The sequence below is a fragment of the Copadichromis virginalis genome, linkage group LG3 (assembly GCF_057382275.1).
Source record: "Copadichromis virginalis isolate Kocher_CV1m ecotype Utaka linkage group LG3, C_Virginalis_male_GT1.1, whole genome shotgun sequence".
NCBI lineage: Eukaryota > Metazoa > Chordata > Actinopteri > Cichliformes > Cichlidae > Copadichromis > Copadichromis virginalis.
The window spans coordinates 39,893,885-39,915,352 of record NC_140620.1 but is presented as its reverse complement, the minus strand read 5'-3'; the positions used below and the strand labels follow the sequence as shown (position 1 = coordinate 39,915,352).

General features: G+C 40.6%; 4 protein-coding genes across 7 annotated transcripts; 3 read left to right on the top strand and 1 right to left on the bottom strand.

The window, feature by feature from the left end:
- The first annotated feature begins 21 nt into the window (after positions 1–21).
- On the top strand, positions 22–3,607 carry cideb (cell death inducing DFFA like effector b). Its single transcript, XM_085451087.1, has 5 exons — positions 22–118; positions 701–815; positions 1,458–1,616; positions 1,706–1,896; positions 2,988–3,607. The coding sequence occupies exons 1-5, from the start codon at positions 93–95 to the stop codon at positions 3,127–3,129; spliced, it is 633 nt and encodes a 210-aa protein (XP_085307213.1). The 5' UTR covers positions 22–92; the 3' UTR covers positions 3,130–3,607.
- A 422-nt stretch (positions 3,608–4,029) lies between these two features.
- On the bottom strand, positions 4,030–7,799 carry homezb (homeobox and leucine zipper encoding b). 3 transcript variants are annotated; one of them, XM_085451081.1, is made up of 3 exons: positions 7,517–7,799; positions 5,859–6,027; positions 4,030–5,688 (listed from the first exon to the last, which is right to left on the bottom strand). In XM_085451081.1, the coding sequence occupies exons 2-3, from the start codon at positions 5,888–5,890 to the stop codon at positions 4,284–4,286; spliced, it is 1,437 nt and encodes a 478-aa protein (XP_085307207.1). In that variant the 5' UTR covers positions 5,891–6,027; positions 7,517–7,799; the 3' UTR covers positions 4,030–4,283. The 3 variants fall into 3 exon arrangements, with proteins under 3 accessions (XP_085307207.1, XP_085307209.1, XP_085307210.1); XM_085451083.1 differs by lacking the exon at positions 5,859–6,027; XM_085451084.1 differs by lacking the exon at positions 5,859–6,027 and having other exon boundaries at positions 7,674–7,799.
- A 2,321-nt stretch (positions 7,800–10,120) lies between these two features.
- Positions 10,121–12,932, top strand: LOC146714716 (tripartite motif-containing protein 16-like). Its single transcript, XM_085451075.1, has one exon. The coding sequence runs from the start codon at positions 10,888–10,890 to the stop codon at positions 12,448–12,450; it is 1,563 nt and encodes a 520-aa protein (XP_085307201.1). The 5' UTR covers positions 10,121–10,887; the 3' UTR covers positions 12,451–12,932.
- Positions 12,933–14,946: 2,014 nt separating this feature from the next.
- Positions 14,947–20,150, top strand: LOC146714715 (tripartite motif-containing protein 16-like). 2 transcript variants are annotated; one of them, XR_014918840.1, is made up of 2 exons: positions 14,947–15,159; positions 15,696–15,936. XR_014918840.1 is itself a non-coding variant. In XM_085451074.1 (2 exons), exon 2 carries the CDS (start codon positions 16,056–16,058, stop codon positions 17,610–17,612), a length of 1,557 nt encoding a protein of 518 aa, XP_085307200.1. In that variant the 5' UTR covers positions 14,947–15,159; positions 15,960–16,055; the 3' UTR covers positions 17,613–20,150. The 2 variants fall into 2 exon arrangements, 1 of the variants encoding a protein (XP_085307200.1); XM_085451074.1 differs by lacking the exon at positions 15,696–15,936 and adding an exon at positions 15,960–20,150.
- Positions 20,151–21,468: the final 1,318 nt, after the last annotated feature.

Below are 21,468 nucleotides of genomic sequence, written 5' to 3'. Positions count from 1 at the left end.
CACAAGCAGCACGAACACTAATACAGTGTGTGACACCAAAACAGCCCCAAAAACATCAGGCTGAGAGACGAGAAGGGAAGAAACTAACCAGCATGGATACAACATCTTCATTCATCAAGTAAGTGACAAATGAGTTTTAACGTACCAGTTAGTACACTGCTGCTGTCTGCAGCTTGATACGATCGTAAAACAGGCATAAGTAACTTAATGATTCGACAGGTGTTCCCAAAAATGTACAGTACTGTGACTTATGTAAGACTGAGGTATGAAAAAAACTTTTTTCTCATTTCAGATTAAAATGTTTAAGAAAAACCGTAAAATAAAATAAAAGCAGGTAAAATCAGTGTGACAATGGAAGAGTGAAATTGAGAGGATGATTTAATGTAAATAAAAATACAGATGGTGCATAAAATAGAAATAACAATAAAAAAAGGAATGTATGTGAAAATGGTCTCTATCGCACAAGGATCAAACTCACATAACAGTTTGACTCACGTTACGTACTTTGTGTAAATAACAAAACTAAAAACGGCTCAATGCAATTTAGTTGATAGATTTTGGGGTCATGTTCGGGTAATATCAGCTTGTTAATATAACCTACTGGGACACAAAACCAGCATCCTCTCAGATAAAAGTCAAACATTTGTTAAAGAGACCGTTCTATTATTTTCAAACCTTTTTTTGTCTCGTCTGTCCTCAGGTCTGTAACCAAGCGAGTGTGGTCCCCGACACAGAGACCTTTCAGAGTGTGCTGTCACAACAGGAACACCAGGAAAGGCGTCACGGCCGGGACGCTGGAGGAGCTGAAGGAGAGGGTGAGAGTGACTGAGGAAAGGTTCTCAATAGGGTGAAAATATTTTCAGCCAAAAATGTCAAAATAAAATAGAAGATTAAGAAATCTATTAAATTTGAAAAAAGAGAAATAAGCTTTTAAAATTATAAAATTAATTAATAGGGCAAATGATTTCAATGTGGCAATAAAAGAGGATTAAATAATCTTTTAGAAGATAGTTCATTACCTTAAGGCCATGACATCATCTAAAAACATGATATCATAATCTATAATTTTTGTATAGGATCACATGAAGTCATTAGTCAAATATTCACTGCCTTTGCCTGCAGAATATAAGAGGGCCAAACTGCATTTCCAAACGCCAGCTGAATATCAGCTATGTGTACAACAGCTCCACCTAGAGGCTGATCAAATGCATTTTTTCTTGCCAATTGGGTGCCATAAAAACTGGTTTATTAACTGATGATCATGGTATTAACAAAGGCTAAGACTAAGTCCTTAAGATGGCATGGAAATGTTTCCATTCAAGTCCATATCATGTTGAATTATTATTTAATGCTAATAAATGATTAAGAATGAGGGTTTGTTTTTTTTACAGCTGGGAAGTAAATATCACTAATTCATATTCTCTGTATATGACTGCTTACTGTCCTCATACTGACAGGTATGCCAGGCGTTGCTGCTCTCGCTGTCTGCTGTGTCTCTGTCTCTGGTTTGTGAGGATGACGGTACAGAAGTCGACTCTGATGAGTTCCTCATGACCCTACCCGACAACGTCATGCTCATGGCCCTGGAGCCTGGACAGACGTGGAGATCACAACAGGTGGGTTTGACCGCAGAAGCTGTGTCTGGGTTTAGGGTGTGCTTTTTGTCTCTTGGTGACAATTTTCTAATCTCTCTGATGCCCCCCAGGGTGCAGTTGTGCCCAAAGCTCAAGACCACAACAAATCACGTACTGGGAGAGACATAGCCCGCGTCACCTTTGACCTTTACAGGATGAGCCCCAAAGATGTGTTTGGCTCATTGAATGTGCAGGCCACATTTCAAGGCCTGTACTCAGTGAGCGCTGACTTTCAGTGTCTTGGGCCCAAGAAAGTTCTCAGGTAAGCCAAGTGAAAAGGTTAGGAGGGTAATAAAGGTTCATTTGGATATGTAGTGCTGTGCAAGCTTTCAGTGGCAGAAGAAAAATTCAGTCTTTTAGCATCAATACAGACTTTAGTTTGCACTTAATAAAAATGAACGGTAGCAATAACTTTAACACGTCACATTGGACTCTATAAAACTTTGGTATACAGAGGAGTTCACAGTCAACTCACTGACTGTAAGACGCCCAAATCATCACCACCTCCACCACCGTGTTTCACAGTTGGTGTGAGGTGTGTTTGCTGATAGGCTGAGTTTGGTTTTCTTTAAATGTGGTGCTGTGCATCTCCACTTTGTTCTCATCTTAAAGGACATTGTTTCAGATGTTCTGTGGATTGTTCAGATGCAATTTTGGCTTGGGCATCAAGGCTTAGGCTCACAGACCTGTTCAGTCTTTTTCAAACTCCACTGTCATTAACTTTAATATTTGACATCATAACTCAGACCTGTAGAGTCTCAGCTGTAGCTACTGCGATTTTGCAGTTTCTCCGAGCATTGCATGACCTGACCCTGAGGTAAATTTGCTGGGATGTTGCATGGTGTTATCACACAGACCAGCAGACTGCCAGAACTTCTGATTCTCAGTTAACAAAATGCATTTGATCAGCAGCAGCACAATAATTCCTATGGAAGTAGTAAGGGTGCAGTAAGTTACCTGGTTTCCTGCCTGCTCTGGCTCCAGCCTGTGTTATGTACTTCAAATACATTTTAATAGTTAGGTGGAGTTCAGCTGATCCACACGATAAATTTTATTACACAAATTTGCTTTGATTTTTCTGATATTTCTTGATTTTATACTCCCAGATTAGTACCTCAAATAATAACAGTATAACATCTGAATAAAAGGACACTAAAGAAATACTTGTGTATAAGTCTCAGTTTTCTACAGATTTTGGATTATTTAACTTTAAACTTTAAAAGAGGATAAGAGAAATAGCAGCTGTCACTCACAGCCAGCTATTAAAAGCTTAACGATCACATTAGATGTTTCTGGTTCAGGCTGAAGAATCTGCACTGACCTTTAATCCTGATAACACTGTGCTGTTCCCAGAGAAGTGCTGCGTGTGGCCTCCACCCTTCTTCAGGCTGCTGGACACCTGCTTCTCACGTCTGCCACCATGATCCGCCGCATCATCGAAGGCGCAGAGCTCTGGCAGCCGCAGAGGGCGGAGTACGCAGCCAGATGGAACTGAGATGGACCCGTTTACATGCAACCTAAAGTAATGAGGTCTTTTGTGTGACTGCTGGACCTGTTTGAGAGCCTCTCAATTTACTCTAACCCTTCAGTACCTACAGTATTGGAAAATTATGTTTTACCTCCTTAAGAAGAGGAAAAAGAAAGCACCTTGTTAAGAGAAACATCTGCTGAGGTAGCATCTGTAAATATTAACTGTGATTGTATGAATAGATGTCGTATTTTTGTAATCATATTTCAGGTTTAAAACTGATTTTTAATACTTTTTGCCTCTAACAAAGCAAGATTTAGTAAGATAGCTGGCTAACTTGTGAAATATTACCCACTTAATATCTTTCACAGCAGGGCCAGACCAGTTAAACTCCTGCACTGAGGTTTAACTGCACATTTAATCCTGGACATAGTATGTTATTATAATAAAAATAAGCGCTCTTTGGGTTTAAATTGTAAGAAATAAAAGTGTAAAATAACAGAAACTTCTGGTAGCTCATTTTCTAGACTGTCTTTAAGTATAAAACTGAACCTAACCTAAATAGCAGAAAATGAAAGAAATGTACACAGTGGGGAAAAAATAACTTCTCTGTCATTTAGCTATTAATTACTTTGGTTTAGTATGAATGACCTGCAGAGCTCTTAGTAGGAAAACATGTAAAATTTAGTGAAAAGCCCAAAATCGACACTCTCCTTCACAGTTTCAGTCCAGGACTGAAGTCTTTATTGGGCCGATTCTTTGCCCCGGGCCTTATGTTTGACACCACTGTTTTAAAGTGTCCAGTGTTGGTGTAATTTAGTGTGGATTACATGCTGAAACGTGTGTCTTCTTTCAAACATCCCTGTGTTTTCTGTCCGCACTGAGGAATAATTTGTGTTTTGCTGTAACTAATCAGCTGAGTCCTGCTGGAAGAGCAATAAAAGTGCTTTTATTAAGACAGTGAAAACAGCTGCACAGCATAAACAGACTAAAACTGCACCTAGAATCCGAATGAGGATCTTTTGAACACACTAACTAAAACAGCAGGAAAAACATGGAATCAGGGGGTCTGTCTAACATGGGACCTTGATAAACAAGTTGACAACTGCCTGAAGAACAGATGAACTAAAAAACGATCCAGCTGTGTTTTTATATGAGCCATAAGAGCTGTTGTGCTATTTCTACTCTGGAGGGATCTTCACATTTTTCTCCTCGCTGTAGCCTTTGTTCCCTTCGAGCATCATAATCCAGGAGTTAATGCTATTGGGCAACTTTACTTTAGTCATCGCGTTCATGTACTGCTGATACATGATGTTGCCCAGTACCCGATGGTGCTCCTCCTCATTCATCCAACGAGGCCTCCCTCTCTTAATGAAATAGCGCATGTCGGCGAACCACTGAATGACCGCCAAGCGTGGCACACCGACCAGCCTTGCCAGCCGGCTGTACTGCTCCTTGTCTGGGTACTGGCATTGCAGGAACGCCATCTTCATCATTGCCAGCTGGGCCGGCGTCTTGCAGTGGAGCCGAGTAGTAGGTGTAGGCTCTGCGGAAGAGGGGGTGTTTTTCACTTCGATGAGGGCCTTTAGTTTGTCAATATCTGTGATGAAAACGCTGTGGTCCGGCTCTGCTTGCAGATCTGCACCCTCGATTTCTTTTTTCTCCCTGAAGTCGCCGTCTATGGTAGAGCAGGGATCGCCGGCTCTCTGCAGCAGACGTGTCTGGTTGTCAGGCGCTGGAGATGCATCAGAAGTTTGGTTTTCAGCCTGGGGGCCGAGCAGAGAGCTGGGAGCCGGAGGTGCATTACTCTCCTCTTGCATGCAACTTTTGATCACTCTTGGTTTTTTTCTTTTTCTGCCACGACGCTTGGGGCATTTTTCTCCCCCACTTTCCACTTTATCCATCATCTCCTCCTTATCACGCTTCATGATCTTCTTTCCCATCTGGTCTGTTGCTGTTGTCTTTTTTCGTTTTTGTGTGCTGCTTTTTTTCTCCTTCACTGGTTGCTCCTTCATGTCTCTCTTCAACTGCTCATTAACATTTGCGCTGTCTCCTCTCACTCCTCTTCCCTTTGCATTCCCACCAGTTGCTTTCACTTTTCTCTTCTCTCTTCCGTCCTCCATTATTTCTCTCTCCGTCCCGCCTTGAAGCTCCTTCTTTTCCTGACTTGAGTTGAACTTCCTTTGGACCTCACGGATGTCTTCATAGTCCCAGCTGATGCCGTAGCGGAGCCTCTGTGCCATGAACCACGCCTTCACCTGGTCTGGGTGCAGGTGGCAACTCTCTGCCAGTTCGGCGGTCTGTCTGTGTGTTAGGTAGGGAAACCTGTCAAAGGCCTCGTCCAGCTCCGCAGCGCCATGTATCTGTGAGTCGATCTGGTGCGAATGCACCCACACAAGCTTCCTACTCTCAGAGATCAAGGGGAAACACACCACACTTCTCTGGTTCATGCCGTTAGCCATGGGGGTAGGGCTCATGTCTGAGAAAGCTGGAGTCTCTTCACGAGTGCCAGGTGGTTTCTGACCGAGTCCGAGGAGCTCTTCATCAGCAAAGTGCCTCATCTTACTCATCTGTCGTGATGCACTCCTGAAAACAGCAGACAGAAACATGTACAACTAAATAAAATACTCTAAGGTCAAAATTACTGAGCAGGATTTTCCCAGTGCCTGTGATGAAGTATTTGATTTCTTAGATATTTGATTTGTTTATCGTGCACTTCCGGTAAGTAGCAGCCAGGTGCTGATAATCAAATGCACCTGATTAATGAGGTATCAGCAGGCGTGAGCATGTCTATAAAAGCAGAAGTTTTGGCAGTTTAATGGTCTGGAGCATTCAGATGTGTGTTAACATAAAGACTCAATCTTCCCAGGAGAGGGCGTCCCAGCAAATTCACAACAGGATCAGACCATGCAATCTTCAGAGACACTGCAAAAAAACCAAAGAGCTCCATCTCAGGCTCTACAGGTCTCAGTTAGCACGATTAATGTTAATGTTCATGACATTATTATTAGAAAAAAACTGAAAAAGTATGGCTTGTTAGAAAGGGTTAAGGGAAAAAACTCTTCTGTCTAGAGCAGGGGTGGGCAATTCCAGGCTTCGAGGGCCAGTGTCCTGCAGGTTTTAGATCGCACCTTGGGTTAACACACCTGAATCACATGATTAGTTCATTACCAGGCCTCTGGAGAACTTCAGGACATGTCGAGGAGCTAATTTAGCCATTTAAATCAGCTGTGTTGGTTCAAGGACGCACCTAAAACCTGCAGGGACACTAGCCCTCGAGGCCTGCTCACCCCTGGTCTAGAATGAACATGGCAGCAGATCTGAACAAAACCAGAACACAAGCAACGAGGAATATCCCAAAATTTCTCCACAGCTATGTGAGAAACTGATAAGATACAGAAGACGGATAGATAGATCCCTCGGGTAGGTTCCTCCAGGAAAATGTCTGTTGCACAGTATTTTGACTATTGTCAGTCTATTGCACAGTGATTAGTTCTTAAGATGAATAGTCCAATATCTTTATTTACATTATGAACGGGCATTATAAGGTGTTATAGATAAAATTTTAAATTTTTAAAAATGACCTGCTTTGCAAGCATCCTTATAACTGTGCATTATTGTATGTAGTCTGTTTCACATTATAATCAATCCAGTCCTTTTGGCCACTTAAATGTCTTGATATTAGTGTTATATTATATTTCTTGCAGTTTTTTATACCAGATTTTTGATGTCAATGAGACATTTTGCCCACATAAACAAAAGATATATAAAAGTGACTTTGCCAAAGAGTGGCTGCAACTTCTACATGCTGGCAGGTCTTTTCTTACTCGCTTACATAATGGCTTTTGATCATTCATTAGAGACACATTTGATAGATGATAGGTCCACAAAAGTTTAATATCAGAAATCACTTTTTGGCAGATGATCACTATTTTCACCATGGCGCTGCTAAAGTTGTTTCACAAACTTAATGGTGCTGTGTAATTTATAACAGCTGGTTATTTTATATATTTTTTAAAATATTAATTATAAAATTAACTCATACCTGGAGCTCAATTTAATCCCCTAAGTTAGTAGTACCTCAATAAGAGTAAGACATAAGACGTAAGAGTAAGAACTGAACATATTAAATACTCTAAATGTTAATTTTAATCCTTTTGGTTTCAGTGATTTAATGCCCAAGAAAGTAAGGTTACACCCAAACTGATTCCTGTTAATTACGTATTACTTTAATTAATTAAATATTACTTATTGTTTAATACTTTTAGCTAATTAACTAAACAAAGTCTAGCTAACTTAGCTAGCTAACTTTAGCTGGCTACACTTTGATGTTAGCTTGTTATATTCTGACCGGGACTGACCTCTCTAACCCGGTTATGAGTAACACACAGTGATGTTAAAAAGTACTGGTTACCTTCACTGTTCACCCCGTTGCTTTATCGGAGCACTGCTACCTGTTTGTTAGCACTAGCGGTACGTTTAAGGCTAACTTCGGTGCACAGGTGTAGTTAGCTTAATAAAAGTATTTCCTGGGTTTGCCTTGCATTCATAAAACTTTGGCGCCCGCCAACCTTGAGAAACAACGTCAGCTCCTGTCTGATGTTCCCTTTGAAAACTGTCCGAAATATACAATAAAAAGGCGAAAAAATAATTTACAAATTCTTCCCCGAAGTCACTGGTCACATCATTAGGAACACATTGTTATTTGGCTCATGACAGAGGTTATATATGAAATGTGATAGACTTGCATTCACTTTACATATAAGGTACATCTGGGGTGCTGACCATTTTCAATCTCCCAAATGAAATGTTCTTAAATCATTTTTTTTCCGATTTTAATTTATTAAATGAGAAAACAAAACAAAATTAATTTTTGTCTCGATGACACCCCACAAAGATTTTGAGCCAGAAATACACCTGGTTTTAATAAATATCCCATTTAAAAATATTAACTGGGACAGAAAGAAGGCAGGAAAACTGGGAGAAAAATTGCAGTAAATGGTCCCATATTCAGTCCTCTGCAACAACCTTATGGCACATGGTTTACCTGTTCAGCCAGGTAGGCTATGCTAGGAATTTCTTTTTTTAATACAGTTTTAAGAAATGATATGAAGTAACTGCCCTTGTGGCCTAACCCTGGCCACAAAGGTCAATCATTTCTTAGCTGACATACGTTTTATTTAGGTGTGGTGTTTATACTTGTAACTGTGTATTTATTTTGCCTGTGTTAAACAATTTCATATTTTTTGACAGATTTTTTTTATGGGAGTGTGAACATATAGGATTAGGTTGCTACGATAAGAATTTATAGCTGACACTGGGTTATTTCTGAGTAAAGTATACCGGTGAGGACGGAGTGCAGCTCAAACTATCACATCACACTGGGGTATGCACACTGATCAAAGCTTTTTAATTTCTGAATCTTTGGAAACAAGACCAATTCCTGTCAAAATCTTCTTTCTTCTAAAACATGTCTGACAACATACAAACAAAAAGGAGAAGAACAGATCCACAAACTATCCTCTGTGACATGTGTGCAGAGGACAGGAAACCAGCAAAGAAGACGTGCATGAAGTGTGAGATCTCCATGTGTGTCCAGCACCTCCAGCCTTTACCACCACTTGAAAAGGTGTTGTGGAACTTTGATGTCTCCTCACTCTTCTTCTACTGCAGAACCAGACAGCACCAGAGGGATGAAATGATAACTATTGAGATGAGCCTGAACAACAAGGAACTGACTCCATTTGTACGACTGGGAAAGGAAAATGTCCAAAACACGACCCAGAAGCAAGAATGGAAGTGCTCATGTGGGAAAGCTTACTACAGGGATGGTAATGGATACAGAAATATGTCCCGCTTTTCTTCCCAGGCTAATTGTTCTTGTGGAAAAATGATTGGTGGTCCATGTGTCACAGAAATGGTTTGTAAACTCTGTTAGTTCAAACTCTGCTGATCATTTAGTCATTTTCTGTCCCTGTATGAATATCAGTGGAACTGACTGTCTTTCACATTCATAAACTGTGAAGACATTGTGCTGCTTCAGTGATTAACTTGTTGTGCGATGTATCACATATGAAAGTAATGTAAATTAAAAAAGTAAAAGAATTTTGTTTTTTTGTTAATTAAAATATTCTTAGCTCCAGTGTTTGCTTTAAATGTAGCAACAAATTCTTTTAGTTTGAACCGTTTCTACTTTATTTCACCTGCAAGTTGAAGCTGTTGTTTTATACAATGTAAATGATCTGATAAATAATAAAGTGAGTATACTTTTAATATATGCAATGCTTTACATATCTGAGTAACTGAAGCGAGAACATTGCATTTTCATTTGTGTTAAGTGGACAAAAGAAAGTTACTGAATTTGCCAGTTTATTAAGTACACCTTTGTCAGTATAAAAGTAAAGCAAATCAATCTGCATTCTATTGGTTTTAATTAGTTTGAATATTCAAAACTGAAAAGACTGAGAGACCAGGCTGCAAAATACTACGGGTCTTATATAAGGACACAAAAACTGATAAGATTTTGTCTCATTAGATAAGAGCAGGCTCATTGTTCTACAGTAACTTGGAGGCACATACAGGGAACTATTGTTCTGTCATAAAGGTTTATAATCTACAGGCAGGGCGGTCAGTTTCCAACAATCTGATAAATACATTTGTTCAGTGCTGACAGGAATCCTGCCTCAAACATCAAAGCCTTTAAATAATCACCAGGTATTGTGACTTTACATTAAAAATGTTTTTCCTCTTTGTTACACATGATAGAAAATAAGGGCAGCTGAACGCCAGTGAATGAATGTCATCCATAAGCTACATTATGGTAAATTAACAGTATTTTAATGTCAGCACAACAATGGAAAAATTGCTCTGTGGATTTTGTAACTCCATGTAAGTCCATGTCTTTTCTACCCTAAAAGTGTGTTTGCCAATCAAACTCTGGTCAGTGTTTCTAACACGTCCATATTTCTGCAGTTAAACTTGCCTGACTCTGCCTGTTCGCTATTTGTTTTAGCAGTGCAAAGTGCAAACTAACTTCCAGATGATCCAAACTGTTGTACGGTGCTACTGGATTTATAAATAACTGAGAGACCAGGCTAGAAAACACTTCTGTTCATTGAACTGGAGTCAAACAAAGAGCAGCAGAGATTCTTTAAGGACTGAATGACATTCAACAAGTCAAATCAGGAGATCCAGATTTAAATAAACATCTAAAAACACCGGCCGATCCATAAGCTGTTCTGTGTGAAAGAGGAAAGAAAACCAGCAAAGAAGACCTGTATGAAGTGTGAGAACTCCAGTATCCTCTTTGTTTCATTTAATGATGATGCTTATTTTGGAGCTAAATGAAGATGTGGTTCTGTACAAACATATGAAGTGAGAAAATGTGAATATTAAATAGCTCCTAAAATCAATCTTGTGCTAATTATAACTGGTTTATTGCTGCCTGGATTTTATAGATTGCTTATTCAGTGTTTTAACATTTTGAGTGTTTCCTGTCAATCTTGGAGGAAATTAAACTGAATTGCAAACATTATAAAACAGCTGCAGTCACATTTGTCTGACTCCACCCCTTCAGTGTGGAGTTTTCAGGGAATTGAAAGTGTGGTGCAGCACTCCTGAGCAGACTAAACACGGTGATCAGAAACTGGCAAGAAAAGAGCAAAACTCAGGAGTTCATCAAATTCCAAATTTTTTCTAAAAAAGAGTCAGAAAGAGAGCAACAAGGACTTTATTCAACACTGAATTATACTCAACAAATCTAAGGAGGACTTCCTGCTGGAAAACATGTCTGACAACATACAAACAAAAAGGAGAAGAACAGATCCACAAACTGTCCTCTGTGACATGTGTACAGAGGACAGGAAACCAGCAAAGAAGACGTGCATGAAGTGTGAGATCTCCATGTGTGTCCAGCACCTCCAGGCCCACCTGACCACACCTGTGTTACTGCAGACTCATCCTCTGACTGAACCCATGGCTTTATGTGGGAACACCAAATGTTCTCAGCACGGCAAGCTCCTGGAGTACTACTGCTTGGACGACATGACCTGTGTGTGTGTTTCCTGCGCCATTGAGGACCAGCACCGCCTACACAATATGAAGACCTTCTCCACAGCCCACAAAGAGCTCCTGGAGAAGCTGAAAGCTGAGCAGCTGATCTTACAGGAGAAAACAGACAATGAGAATGTGAGTCTGGAAAAGTGGGAGAAGAGTGAAAGAGAGAAGCTGGGTCGCTGCAGTGTGCGTCTGATTGAGGCTGTGACTAAGCTGCGTGACATCTCTCTGACCAGCGTCCAGAGCTCAGTCTCTGCTCGTATGGTGTCCCTGAAAACCAGCAAGAGCAGCCTGGAAGCAGCACAGAAGGAGAAGGACACCTTCAGTTTCCTGCAGATGTATTCTCAGGTGCATCAGGATGTGGAGAAGGCCAAAGCTGTGGATCTGAGTAAAGGGCTGGAGCCGGGCAGCCATCGGGACAAACTGGTTGAGGAGATGAGACAGAATGGGGAGAAGATGGTGAAGCAAGCGTCTCAGTTCTGGGGATCATTGCTGACTCTGGTTGATCCTGAACACCACCAGGAGCTTGTTCCCACTGGTTCAGACCTGATCTTTGAGCCACAGTCTCTGGGTCCTGGCATGTCGCTGTCCAAAGACAACAGGAAGGTTTTCCACAACAGCTGGCTGGGACAGTGCTGTGCAACTCTTCTAATCTGTAGTACCAAGACAGCCAGCAGCTTTCAGAGGTGGGTGGTCAGTCTGTCCGAAGAGTCTGATTGGACGATTGGTTTATGTGATAAAATGTGTGCAAAGAACTTGAAGGATGGAGCTGTGTATGGACTGTGCTGGGAGGATAAGCAGCTCAGCAGCCTCACAACAAAGAGAAATGAAGGTTTTCAATCATCCACTTCACAAGGTTTGAAGGTGCAAAATACTGGCACAGCCAGAACTGGGACCCAACTCGTGACAACCTCTGCATCAATCACATATCAGGGGGAGACCGGAGAAGAGCCTGTACCACGACCTGAAAAGGTGGAGGTGTTGTGGAACTTTACTGCCTCCACGCTGTCCTTCTTGAGAAGAACTGGACAGCACCAGAGAGAAGAAATAATCACAATGAAGCTCAAAGTAAGCATCAACAACTGGGACCTGGTCCCATTTGTCCAACTGGGAAAGCAAAATATCCACAGCACGACCCAGCAGCAGCAGTGGAAGTGTTCATGTGGGAAAGGATACTACTGGGATGGTAATGGGTACCGGGACAATAGTTCTGGCTCCTATTACCAGGGTTGTTGTTCCTGTGGAAAAGTTCTCGGTCCACACATCACAGAGATGGTTTGTGAACTTTACTGAGTGGTGGGATTGTGGTTTTTGTTTTTCTGTCACTGAATGAGTATAAACTTAACTGATTGGTTTTAAGTTGTTGTTAAATGCATTTATTGTGATGCATTGTGAGGATTTTCATTTATTGCTGTGATTATATTCTGCGATTTCAATCTTATGTAGCTATTTTAAAGTGCTTTGTCTCCATCTGCTGGTACTTCCAACAGCAGCAGATACCACCAGCTACTGCTTCACAGCTGGGGTAGTCGACATGTTTTTGTATCAAAGTAATCTTTCGGCATACTTCAAATAGATTCCCAAACATCCTCTAGGGCCTGTTTACAGACTTTATCTAGCACACAGCAGGCACTTTGGCTAATCTTGTCTTTTCATACTGGATCGTGTGCATTTATGGCTGGGCGGGTCTGATGGGAGGAGATTAATATTCACGTAAGTAACACATTTAGTTTCATGTGTACACACTGTAAATGATCTAATCAATAATAAAGTCACTGGAGTTTAAGGATGTGGAATGTTTTTATTGACTAGATGAAATGTAACAACTGCCTTTTTTTAAACTTCACTCAAATATGACAAAGAAAAACAACAGTTTACATAAGAACACTTTGAAATGAACTGTGTGAAACTAAATCCTGTTAAATACTCACACTGAAGGCTTCTGAAGCTAACATGAAGGAATCAGTTTATTTAAAGACTACAATCATTACAGTAAATCCACTTGAAGGTCTCGCTTGTAAAAGGAAACACAAACTAACTTTGGTATTGATCAGGAGCAGCTGAACCAGGTAAGATAAAAGCACAAATAGATTCAATAATATCTGTACTGTAAGTTCGGCACTACATTTACATACATAAATAATTTAAGACATTTGCTATAACTTCATATGTTGATAAAATAAAAAAATAAAATAAAAAAAGCTTTCAGGATGATCTCAGCACAGTGTTCAGGAATTTGCACTGGAATGATGAGAGAGCAGGGATGCAGAGGTAGCCTGCATCTTCCCACCTGGAAACAAACTGAGCCCTGAAATATTCAGAGTGTGATGAGACCCAGAGTCTGTGTGCTGGAAAATACTTCTGTTATAGAGAGTGAAACAACCAGAGCTGCACTGACACATGCACAGTGAGTCTTTAGCGTACAAGGAGCCTCCCTCAGACTGTTGTGACTGTTGTAACAAATCATTCCCTGGCTGGGACCACATGGTCATTTAGGTTTGACAGCATTTCTAGTGGAGAGCAGCAGATAGCTTGAGCATGAACTGAGGCTGTAGTTTAAGGAAGGCCTCAGAGAAGGGTAAGCATGGAGGTGTGGTCCCTCTCCTGAGATTAGATTAATGATCTAAAATTAATCATACACATTTGCAGGTGTCTGTTCAATGTTGACGCTTATTTGCAGCAAAATGAATATGTGGTGCTAGCTGTGGAAAACTGTGGATACATATAGATGGAGAAAATGTTACTCCATGATAAACAGATGTTAAGATTTTGTGCTAAACTATCACTGGCTCACTGATGCCCAAATTTTATCATTTGGTTGTCTTTCATGGAGAATGATGATGATTGTGATGCAGAGTTTAAAGAAGGAGAAAGTAACATGGCCAACACAGCAAAGCAACACATGGTGTTTTCTGAGGTAATTACAGGAGGAGAATAGTGATGAGGCCATGCTACATTTGAAAAGGTGGAGGTGTTGTTGAACTTTGATGCTTCCTCACTGTCCTTCTACAGCAGAACCGGACAGCACCAGAGGGAAGAAATAGTAACTATGGAGATGAGCCTGAAAGACAAGGAACTGACTCCATTTGTACGACTGGGAAAGGAAACATGACCCAGAAGCAGGAATGATGTTTATCTTTGATTTTTCTTCTAATGTAGCAACTAATTCTTTTCGTTTGAACTGTTTTTACTTTATTTCACCTGCAAGTTGAAGATGTTTGTCTCCATCTACTGGTGGTGCTCTCACATTGTACACACAGCTCTTTGGTCTTAATAATGACAACAAAGAAACACAGCTGTTGTTTTATACAATGTAAATGATCTGATAAGTAATCAAGTGAGAGTATTTTTAATATGTGGAATGATTTTATGTATCTGACTAACTGAATCGAGAACATTGCATTTAAATTTTTGTTAATTAGAAAAAAGAAAGTTGCTGAATTTGCCGGTTTATTATGTACACCTTTGTCTGTTTAAAAAGTAAAGTAAATAACTTTGGATTCTATTAGTTTTAATCAGTTTCAATTGAAAACTGATTGAAACTAAGAGAGAGAGAGACCAGGCTGGAAAATACTACTGGTGTTATATAATGACAAAAATTTTGTGTCATTATATAAGACAGGGCTCGTTTTTCTACAGTAACTTGTCAGCACATACAGGGCACAATTGTATAAAGGTTTATGATCTAAAAAGTTTATAATTTAAAATATAAAATAGAATAACAATACGGAAATAATATGGAAAACATTACGACGTAATCGGGCTCCGAAGGAGGAGCAGCCCCTGAATTTGGACACAGTCCAGCTCTGTAAAAACGCAGTGATTTCCCTGGTTCAGCTCTCGGTAATCCGACGAGTCTCATGTTGGATCTCCTGCTTCTGTTTTCAAGGTCATCCACTTTCAGCAGGAGTTCCTGACAGTTTAGTTCAATAACAAGTGGCCTCCCAACTTGTTAGTGAGGAAACCACTTCCTCAACTTTACTAATACGAGATTCTGCTGAGGTGAGGCTCTCGGAAAACACTCCGATTACATCTTTTATTTCTTGATTTAATGTTATAACTTCTCGCAGGTAAGTTGTAAAATGCATTTTGAGCGACTGAATTTCATCCAGAACATTAGCCTCGGTCGGTTGATCGCTAGCGTTATCTTACTCCATCTTCTCGGTTTCACGGTCGTTCTTAGCATCGTCGAGTCCATCTTTTCCGGTTGTTTTCAGTTTATGATCGGCATAAATACAGCTTTTTGGTCTTATTAATGACAACAAAGAAACACAGCGGCTGTTTTATACGATTTAAATGATCTGATAGATGATAAAGTGAGTATATTTTTTATATATAGGATGATTTTATTTATCTGATTGACTGAAGCGAGAACACCGCGTTTTCATGTTTGTTCCTATGAAAAAAGAAGAAAGTTAGTCAATTTATTCTGTGCACCAACAAACTGATACTGAAGTAAATCCTGCCTCAAGCATCAAAGCCTTTATATAATAATCAAATATTGTGACTTTACATGAAAACTTTCCTCTATTTTACAGATAGAAAATAAGGGCAAGGGCAGTGAAGGGATGTCATCCATAAGCTATATTATGGCAAATTAACAGTTTTTAATGTTGGCTCAACAATAGAAACATTGCTGCCTGGATTTTATCATTTGATTGCATTTTATTACAAGTCCATGTCTCTTCTACCCTAGCACAAAAGTGTGTTTGCAAATTAAACTCTGATCTGTGTTTTCATGTTGGCACGTCCATATTTCTGCAGTAAAAGTTGCCTGACTCTACCTTCTCTATTTCTTTTAGCAGTGTAAAATGCAAACCAACTTCCAGATAATCCAAACTGTTGTACAACACTGAGTTATATTCAGCAAATCTAAGGAGGACTTCCTGCTGGAAAACATGTCTGACAACATACAAACAAAAAGGAGAAGAACAGATCCACAAACTGTCCTCTGTGACATGTGTGCAGAGGACAGGAAACCAGCAAAGAAGACGTGCATGAAGTGTGAGATCTCCATGTGTGTCCAGCACCTCCAGGCCCACCTGACCACACCTGTGTTACTGCAGACTCATCCTCTGACTGAACCCATGGCTTTATGTGGGAACACCAAATGTCCTCAGCACGGCAAGCTCCTGGAGTACTACTGCTTGGACGACATGACCTGTGTGTGTGTTTCCTGCGCCATTGAGGACCAGCACCGCCTACACAATATGAAGACCTTCTCCACAGCCCACAAAGAGCTCCTGGAGAAGCTGAAAGCTGAGCAGCTGATCTTACAGGAGAAAACAGACGATGAGAATGTGAGTCTGGAAAAGTGGGAGAAGAGTGAAAGAGGGAAGCTGGGTCGCTGCAGTGTGCGTCTGATTGAGGCTGTGACTAAGCTGCGTGACATCTCTCTGACCAGCGTCCAGAGCTCGGTCTCTGCTCGTATGGTGTCCCTGAAAACCAGCAAGAGCAGCCTGGAAGCAGCACAGAAGGAGAAGGACACCTTCAGTTTCCTGCAGATGTATTCTCAGGTGCATCAGGATGTGGAGAAGGCCAAAGCTGTGGATCTGAGTAAAGGGCTGGAGCCGGGCAGCCATCGGGACAAACTGGTTGAGGAGATGAGACAGAATGGGGAGAAGATGGTGAAGCAAGCGTCTCAGTTCTGGGGATCATTGCTGACTCTGGTTGATCCTGAACACCACCAGGAGCTTGTTCCCACTGGTTCAGACCTGATCTTTGAGCCACAGTCTCTGGGTCCTGGCATGTCGCTGTCCAAAGACAACAGGAAGGTTTTCCACAATAGCTGGCTGGGACAGTGCTGTGCAACTCTTCTAATCTGTAGTACCAAGACAGCCAGGAGCTTTCAGAGGTGGGTGATCAGTCTGTCTGAAGAGTCTGATTGGACGATTGGTTTATGTGATAAAAAGTGTGCAAAGAACTTGAAGGATGGAGCTGTGTATGGACTGTGCTGGGAGGATAAGGAGCTCAGCAGCCTCACAACAAAGAGAAATGAAGGTTCTCAATCATCCACTTCACAAGGTTTGAAGGTGCAAAATACTGGCACAGCCAAAACTGGGACCCAACTCGTGACAACCTCTGCATCAATCACATATCAGGGGGAGACCGGAGAAGAGCCTGTACCACAACCTGAAAAGGTGGAGGTGTTGTGGAACTTTGCTGCCTCCACGCTGTCCTTCTTCAGCAGAACCGGACAGCACCAGAGAGAAGAAATAATCACAATGAAGCTTAAAGCAAGCGTCAGTAACCGAGACCTGGCCCCATTTGTCCAACTGGGAAAGCAAAATATCCACAGCAGGACTCAGCAGCAGGACTGGAAGTGTTCATGTGGGAAAGATTACTACTGGGATGGTAACAGGTACCAGGATCATAGTTCTGGCTACTCCCACCAGTCTGTTTGTTCCTGTGGAAAACCTCTTAGTGTCACAGAGGTGGTTTGTAAACTTTGCTAATCATAGATCTACTCATTATTTAGTTGTCTTTTTTTGTCCTAAAATGCTTTTTTTGGTTAATTATATATGTTTAGCTTTGGTATTTGCTTCTAATGCACCAACTAATTCTTTTAGTTTGAACCGTTTCTGCTTTATTTCACCTGCAAGTTGAAGATGTTTGTGTCCATCTACTGGTGGTGTTCTCCATTGTACACACAGCTCTTTGGTCTTATTATTGACAAGACAGAGCTACTTTTGATTTATACAATGTAAATCATCTGATAAATAACAGAGTATATTTTAATATGTGGAATGCTTTAACACTGCATTTTTAAGTTTTTTAACACCGTTTTTTTTTTTAAATGAAATTTGCCAGTTTATTATATACATATTTTTCCCCATTAAAAGTTGAACGAAACATTTTAGGTCTTTTAATTTTATCCAGTGAACATTTAATATTTAAACACTGAGTGTACACCTCACTAGTTTTTGGGGTCATTAGATTAAACCAGACTCATTGTTATACATTCACTTGTAAGCACATACAGGGAACTGTTGTTCTGCTATAAATGTTTATAATCTACAGGGTGGGTCATCGATTTCCAACAAACTGATAGCTTTCACACAATGGAGAATGATGATGATTCTGATGCATCGTTTAAAGAAGGAGAAAGTAACATGGCCAACACAGCAAAGCAACACATGGTGTCTTCTGAGTTAACAACAAACGAGGAGGAGTGTTACAGGAAAAATGATTCTATGTTTCTTTACCTTCTTTTAAATGTACAAAGATGCCTTTTGTCTGCCCTCTGCCTATGGTTAGATTAGTTTAGAATTATCTTTTTAGACTTTCCCAGCAAACACATCTTGTTTCTGGGACATATTGTTTTAGATTGTTTTATCTTCCCTAGCTCTCTGCTGATGAGACTAGCACCATATATGGAGTTGTTTTATTTTATCTGTTTATTATTTTCTTATCCTGTTCTCACTGTCTTTCCTATAAAAATTACCAAGCCACTGTGCATGGTGTGAGTTGTTCTTAGCAGCTCACCCGTGTACACGTTTGATAAAGAAAGTAACTTTGTCTCATTGTGTCTTTATTTCTCCTGGGTTTTTTACAGAGTTTTCCCCCAACATTTCTTGGTCCTTCGACAGCCGGATCACCTCCATCGTGTCCCATCTCCGTGACCAGTCCACGTTGTTCGCCTGTCGACAGCCCACACACCAGGTGTGTGGAAAAAGACCAAGAGCGTTAAATTCGGGTCTTGGCCAACGTCTTAGAAAGCGACCCACGGTGGTGGGGCCCGATCGAGGTGGACCAGACCCGGCGACACCGACCAGGTAGATACAGACACACTGACACAATCTTGCGTAAAAGCGTATTTTAAATTCAGGGAATTTAAAATAGCGAAAGTAGCTCGTCGCGACTGGAAGCTCCCCACCTCTGTGGGTTTAAAGTAGCTCGTCGGCTGGTAGCTTGGAGCTCGTCGACTGGAAGCTCCCCACTTCTGTGGGTTAGGTTTGGAGCTCTGGGTAGCTCCCCCAGCTGGGTCTAGACAGGGTCTAGGGAATAAGTAGCTCGTCTACAGAAAGACTGGCAGCTCCCCTTATGATAAGGGTTCCGATCGCGCAAATAGGTGTGAATGTGAATGTGTGTGTGTATTGTTTTAATTAACGGAGCAAGCTGAATTTTCACGGTCCAATAAGAGACTGAGCTGCTCCTACTGTGTTTTTCTTTTACTGCTATTCACTGACGTGCTGGTGAGTTGAGAGAACGGTCGAGTTCCGTCTCGTAAAGTTCACACCGCTTTTGGAAATAGTCCGAAAGTAGAAGGGCGTGTGAGCAACCACTCTCGTCTCTAATACCAGCGAAGGTGATAGCAGCTGTATCGTGTATATATTACTTAATAAACAAAAATAAGTAAATACATAAATAAGATGGGTAATCAAGCAAGTGACATTAAAACTCATTCCTGCTGACGAGCAGTGGTGAGAAAAGAAAAGTCCAGACGCCGGACAAAAACAGTGTCTGTAAACTGAGAGATTTAAGAAAACAAAATATAAACAGTCAGAAGAACAGAATCCAACTGCCAGTTTAGTAAAACCAGAAGACGAGACACTGTGCAGTGTCCACAATCCTTTTAGTAAACCATCACTCACTCCTGCAGCCGCATGTGCAGCAACACCCATATCAGGAAGAACATAATAATCCCTTATTAAGTGAAAACTAGAGATCAAAGTAGTTTGAGTTGGTTTAAAAGGGTTGAAAACAGACCCCACTGAGTAGATATAAATATAAAAAGTACGAAATAAAGATAAACAAAGGGAAAATTACAGTAGAAATTATCTTTAGAGTATTTGAAATTAATAATAGCAAGGATAACAACCTGTAAAGTGATATTAACAATGAAACACAGTTGGCATGATGACCATGCCCACAATGTATAAAATGAATATAAAGCAAATAATTCACACGAAAATATTTTAATAACATAAATAAAGTATATTAAGGCTGTGTCATTGTTCAGCCAAGGACAGTGTGTGAAAAGGTAACTGTCTCCACCCTGGGAAAAGGATGATTCTGCAGGTCATCTGAAGCCCTTGATGGATACAAAATAAAATATAAATAATATATTATAATAGAACTGCCTGGTCCGCCATGCAACAGAGAGAACAAATGTGACCGCAGATTGGATGAATTCTAAATTATCTGTTTGCTGAATAAGATGATCCTAACTATCAAATTGGCTCAGTAGTAGTATAGTGGTACACACTGATAAAATATTATAATATGCTATTGCTGTTATATAAGACAAAGAGGATAATATTAACAATGACATAATATTAATATGAAGAGGCACCTTAATCGGTTATGATGTGAGGTGGATAATTGTTAAGCAGTAGTCTGCATCAAGCTTAAGGTTTGCTGAAACTCAGTGTAATGACATGTGAGATGAAGACAATACAGAGAATAACTAAACTAATGAAGTGCATAGAGGCACTTGACCAGTTTGAAACCTATCATCCTAGAATGACACATTGCTGAGATATAGAGCACACCTATAATAACAACCAATAAGCAAAACCCTGTAGACAACAGCTAAAACTACAGGATTGAGAAGCTGAATTAAATATGTAGACACTGCTAAGCTGATGAGCATGTTCCACATTTTCTTTTCTTTTTCTTTTTGTTTCTTTTAGAGCAGAAGCTGCTGTAACACACCCAAAGAAAGACTCTAGGTCTGACCAACCGTCTCAGTCGTGGGCAAAAAGATGACAGTCAATAAAATTCTAAAAGATAATTTATTGACGAAAAATATATCAAGAGATAAAAGATAAAACAGTCCAGTGTCCCACTTAAGAATTGTATAAAAACACACAGTCCCAAGGCCAGAGCCAGCTATGCCACACAGCCAAGTTGCACTCCACATGTTGCCTTTAACAGGGTTAGAAGTTGTACTTGGAGACCCACCACCCTGCAAGCATATAGTCAGTGGTCACTCAAGCCTCTGCAACCCAGCTGCCTTTAGGCTGTGGCATATAATAGGCCCTGGCCTGCGCAGAGAGACAAAACGACACAGCAGTGTTTGTAGTGTGGGCTATAAGTAGACCAGTGTGTCAGTGCAATCAAGTACACCTGCCTCTAATTAGTCCAACCCCATTCCAGCCATTGGCTCACCAAAAATGTGAAACACACAAAACCACTCCCAACCCAGTGGAACTTCACACAATAATATGGAGCTGAATTAACACAGGCACATTAGTCTACCATGTTACAAGCTGCATGCTATTACAAGCCAACATATGCAGACTTCTGCCTTGTTCGGGTGGCAGCATTTTTCTTTTTTCTTTTGTGTCCTGACACGTTTATGTTTTT

What these genes read in the sequence shown, in the direction of transcription:
- LOC146714716 (XM_085451075.1), top strand. Translation starts at nt 10,888, where the DNA reads ATGTCTGACAACATACAAACAAAAAGGAGAAGAACAGATCCACAAACT.
- homezb (XM_085451081.1), bottom strand. Translation starts at nt 5,890, where the DNA reads ATGCTCACGCCTGCTGATACCTCATTAATCAG. An exon ending in GCTGATACCTCATTAATCAG is followed by an intron (nt 5,689 to 5,858) that starts GTGCATTTGATT and finishes TGCTGTTTTCAG; the next exon opens with GAGTGCATCACGACAGATGA.
- cideb (XM_085451087.1), top strand. Translation starts at nt 93, where the DNA reads ATGGATACAACATCTTCATTCATCAA. An exon ending in ACAACATCTTCATTCATCAA is followed by an intron (nt 119 to 700) that starts GTAAGTGACAAA and finishes GTCTGTCCTCAG; the next exon opens with GTCTGTAACCAAGCGAGTGT. An exon ending in AGACGTGGAGATCACAACAG is followed by an intron (nt 1,617 to 1,705) that starts GTGGGTTTGACC and finishes GATGCCCCCCAG; the next exon opens with GGTGCAGTTGTGCCCAAAGC.
- LOC146714715 (XM_085451074.1), top strand. Translation starts at nt 16,056, where the DNA reads ATGTCTGACAACATACAAACAAAAAGGAGAAGAACAGATCCACAAACT.